General features: G+C 43.0%; 1 protein-coding gene across 1 annotated transcript; it reads left to right on the top strand.

Moving 5' to 3' along the window:
* Positions 1-603: 603 nt before the first annotated feature.
* On the top strand, positions 604-3,621 carry dus4l (dihydrouridine synthase 4-like (S. cerevisiae)). The gene is made up of 6 exons (XM_056611921.1): positions 604-896; positions 1,182-1,303; positions 1,449-1,566; positions 1,729-1,851; positions 2,049-2,275; positions 3,253-3,621. The coding sequence occupies exons 1-6, from the start codon at positions 820-822 to the stop codon at positions 3,522-3,524; spliced, it is 939 nt and encodes a 312-aa protein (XP_056467896.1). The 5' UTR covers positions 604-819; the 3' UTR covers positions 3,525-3,621.
* Positions 3,622-4,899: the final 1,278 nt, after the last annotated feature.

Here is a 4,899-nt window from a genome sequence, read left to right as displayed (position 1 = left end):
GCCTTAAATTTAGAAAAATGAATTTAAGACTTTTTAAGACTTTTAAGACCTCCGCGGACACCCTGAATACCAAAACGCCTTCTTTTTATGTCCATGATTGACCCCCTTTTATAAACAACCCTTCCGGGTTTGTCCGTTGGCTTGTGTCGATACGACAAGTGTCGTTACGACATCTGTAAGCGCAGGACACCGAGTTGATCTGGCAGCCGAGTTCTGACACCCAAACCGGACGGACGAATTTCGTCCGGATCCGGAGGTATGAAGGAATTTAGTGTAATGTAACGTTCACAATCATTACATTCAATAGAATGACTGATTTGTAAGTAGGATTTCTGTCGGCTTTTATCAATATGTAATGGTCATTTTATTTTTCCCTGAAGCATAAGTGAGCGAACTGTGACTCGGGGAATATCGACTGTCGAACATCATTAACCTATGATCGATAAGAACTTTTTACTAATTTATTTAATAGTGGGGACAAATTCAAAGATACGAAGTTTTTGTGTTCAGAATTTCAAATAAGATTAATAAAAAAAATAAAAAAAAGTCAACCAAATGGAGAACTATTATAAAAGCGTTGTTCAGTTCTGGTGCGAGCTGGTGACGTCATCCGGAAGCGCCTATAACACTTCCACCGCACAGCCCCCGCTTCATTCCAGCGTCTGACATTAAGTACCGAGATCTGTAACACGACCACGGGAGGGTTGTGTGCTGTTCCATCCGTAACATGAGCTTCAACACTAAATTTGTGTTGTCTGTGGTCCATCTATAATATGAGCACTGACACTAAGGTAGGCTCGTAAGTGGTCCATCTATAACATGGAGACCAACATAATGGACATGTTCGAGGAGGGAAAGGTCCTCAAGATCTGCGCCCCCATGGTTCGATACTCAAAGTAAGCTTTAATAACATTAATCGGGTGTTATTGGTTTGTACAGCTGCGGGGAAGCTGTGCGTTATCGCTGTGAAGTAGAAAATGCTGCTACCGATCTTTACTTATTTGTTTGCATAATTGTATTTTGATATATCTTTATTTACTTTGTCTTATATTGTTGCTGCTATGTGGCTGTTAAGGAACCAAGCCTAATAAGTGTACTCCTGTGTAGCCTACTTGTACAATAAGATGTAGTATATGTCATTCTGATTCTCACTAACTTGTGTTCAATTCAATCGGTTTTAGGCTGCCATTCAGGTGTTTGGTGAGGAGATATGACTGCGATATCTGCTTCACTCCCATGATAGTGGCTGCAGACTTCATGCGTTCCAACAAGGCCAGAGATAGTGAATTCACCACCAATGACTGTAACTATCTTTTGCTCTTTAAACACAATAACGTTGAATTATCGGTGGATTGAATGTTGCAGAACGCAACATATTTGAAGCAATATATAACGTGTTGTTAAGAAGCTATTAGTGCACATGATACTTAATCATTATTTATTTTCAGCTGACCGACCATTGATAGTGCAGTTTGCCTCCAGTGATGCCCAGACCCTGGCTGATGCAGCCTGTGTTGTCGCTCCTTTCTCGGATGGAGTTGACCTGAACTGTGGCTGTCCCCAGAGGTGCTGAAACCGTGCTCAAGGTTTTGTCATTGTTAAAACAACACAGCACCGAATGGATAGGACACAGCGTTTGTGTATAATGTGTGTTCTTTGATTGTCATAAAATAAACGCAATGAAACAGTAGCACTATTCAACCATATATTTTCTTTAACCAATCTCAGGTGGGCCATGGCTGAGGGGTACGGTGCTTGCCTCATCAATAAGCCCGATCTGGTCCGAGACATGGTTCGCCTAGTCCGAAACCAAGTAGCAAAACCCAACTATTCAACCTCTATAAAAATAAGGTATACTTGCTTAATGGTCATTGCTGAGTACAGAGTGTATATGTTTTACAAAAAAAATGTGTGTGCCTGCACAAACATGTTGCAATTCAAAATTAATTTACAATTAATTTGTAACCCGCCAGACAAGTTCATTGTGCAAATAAGACTCGCTCATCTTATTGTCTTGCGCCTCCATCATGAGTATCTCTACTTTGCAGGATCCACAAGGACCTTAGGCGGACCGTAGACCTGTGCCAGCAGGCCGAGGCCGCCGGCGCGTCCTGGATCACGGTCCACGGGCGCACCGCGGACGAGCGCCACCAGCCGGTCAATTACAACGCCATACAGACCATAAAGGACAGCGTCTCGGTGCCTGTTATTGCCAACGGAGATGTAAGGAACCTCCGGGACGTGGAGGCCATGCACCGGCTCACTGGTGTGGATGGTAGGTTTTCATTGCTTTCTTAACTTTGTAGATTGCCAGCTGTTATCCAAAGAGTTATCCTGGATACAGAAACGTGTTATTAAGGGGGGGGCAGTAGCTTAGGAGGTAGATCGGGTTGACTGGTATCCAGAAGGTTGCTATTTCAATCCCCGGCTCATCCTCGCTGAGTGTCGAGGTGTCCCTGAGCAAGACACCTCACCCTGACTGCTCCTGACGAGCTGGCTTTCGCACTGTGTGGTTGACTCCGCCGTCGGTGTGAATGTGTGAAAGAATGGTTGTAAATTGCTTTGGATAAAAGCGTCAGCAAAATCTCCTTAATGTCTGGCTCAAATGGCATCTCCCCACTACTATATTTTACTATACTATACTGCTGGGTTGAGTTAGCCTCGACCCAGCAGCAGTTGTTGTTTTTCCACTGCAATCGGGCTCCCCACTTGAGTGTGTTTTTAACTGTTGATGCATACTTATTTGTAGCCTTTTTGTTTGATATAATAAAATGACATTAATTAGTTTAGAAGACTTTTATTGAAATAGGTCGGAACCCACGGTGATCTCTGCTATGATGAATTCAGCTGGACGTTCAATCTTTCCCCTTTTTTGCATCCAAATTTCAGTAGCCATTGAGAGCTGATGTCTTGTTTTCACATTGGACAAGGTTTCACATGTGATGTCCAATGTGTTTTAAAAAATCTAATTGTTTTGGAAGAGAATATCGTCCGACTAAAACCACTGTGCTCCGCTTGTGTCGAAACCTTCATTAACCTTTTGAATTAGGTTGTAGAGTTATGGGAATAGAACAAATCATAAGGATTTAAGCTGTTGGTAACTCTATTCATACTCTGGGCACTAAGATGTGTCTCAGACAGAAGACTTAGTTTATTGTATTTATATACAATAAAAGTCTAAAATCTATTTTCCTACAATCTGAGAGACTACTTCATTTTTTTCCCCCTTTTCTTTTCTTCTTTCCTTATAAGGTGTCATGGCCGCCCGGGGTCTACTCGCTAACCCAGCTATGTTTGCCGGCTACGAGGGCACTCCCCTGCAGTGTGTCTGGGACTGGGTAGACATTGCAACAGAGCAAGGCACCCCTTTCACCTGCTTTCACCACCATCTAATGTACATGCTGGAGAGGGTCAGTTCTCAGCCAGAGAGAAAAGTGTTCAACTCTCTCTACGGTACTGCAGCGGTAATCGACTACCTGCATGAAACATACGGGCCAGTCCAAGATTGCGGGATGTCAACTTAAGTGTCTATTTTGTTTTTAAATACATTTTATGAAAAGTATATATACATATGTTGGTTAATAAAATCTTACTTTTTTGCCTCATTTGTATTTATTGTGCTGAAGAACAGTATTTTGTCAAATTGAATTAAGCAGCAGACTTACAAGATTATTAAGTCAGTGTTTCTGGGTCAGGGGGTATATATGGGTGATCAACTGCAAGGTACAGGAGTGATGGACTGATGGCTGGAGTATAATACTAAATTATAATATTAATTTCACAAATTTTTCATCACCTTGGTCTGGCAAGCAGCAATATAAGACTTGACCTGCTTTTATGCGAATTTTGAAGCGTCTAATCAGTAAACGTGATGGAAACACCAAAATTTGCATAAAAACCCTCTAATTTGCAAAAGAGTTTTTTACGCTCGCTTGAGGTGGTTTTGGACTTGTGCGAAAGAGAATAAATGCGCAAAATGGGAGATGGAAACACACTTTTCGAAACAGCTGTGACGTAGCGAACAGTGAACACAGCACTAACGCCCCGTGCCCACTACCTCCGTCAGTTGACTGATCTCCATTGACTTTGAATGGGGACGGACGCGCAATGCATTGTGGATCCGTCCGTTCCGTTGGAGCCTTCGGCTCAGTCAAAAAGTTGAAAAATGTTCAACTTTTTCGGCAGCGACGGATCCGTCATCCAATCAGATCGCGTACGCAAATGTAAGCACTGTGACGCGACTCGGGCTCTGACGATACTGGAAAGCGGGTCATCTTGCCTCGCAACAAGCAGGAAGAAGCGGGAAGAACCCGGCGAACCGATTAGACTACTCCACCATCCGTCAGCCAATCAAATCGCTTCGCCGGGTTCTTCCCGCTACTTCCTGCTTGTTGCGATGCAAGATGACCCGCTTTCCCGCTTTCCAGTATCAGTCAAAGTTATTATGTGAACATATTTGCTTGTGCCCGTGCCATCCACTCTCCCATGTGCCGCTGCGCGGCACATGGTTGAGTGTCTTCTACTCAACCTAACCCTAACCCAGCGGAGACCTAACCTCCCGAACCAGATTCTGAGTGCTATAAATTACACTTCTGCCTGTTTCATGTCTTATCTCATGAGTTTGTGACATTTTACTGTATCTTTATAATTGGCTGTATTCAAGAATGATTTGTTGCCTTCATGATTTGTTGCCTTCATCCCCAGTAGTAAGAATAATCTGTATTAAATTCAAAATAATCCAAGATTTTTAAGCGTCGGTGGCAAGTATGTATGTCTCGCCTCAATAGGTCGCGGTCAGGAAGTGACGGTGTTGGAATAAAGGTAAGGCCACGTTCAAGGACTTCGAGTTCTAATGGGGTCAATGGAAAGACAGAGAGATTAGTAACATTGGACAGGGAG

This window comes from Gadus chalcogrammus, chromosome 16 (assembly GCF_026213295.1).
Source record: "Gadus chalcogrammus isolate NIFS_2021 chromosome 16, NIFS_Gcha_1.0, whole genome shotgun sequence".
Classification (NCBI taxonomy): Eukaryota; Metazoa; Chordata; class Actinopteri; order Gadiformes; family Gadidae; genus Gadus; species Gadus chalcogrammus.
Note: the sequence above shows the minus strand (reverse complement) of the source record. Positions and strands in the feature narration are given on the sequence as shown.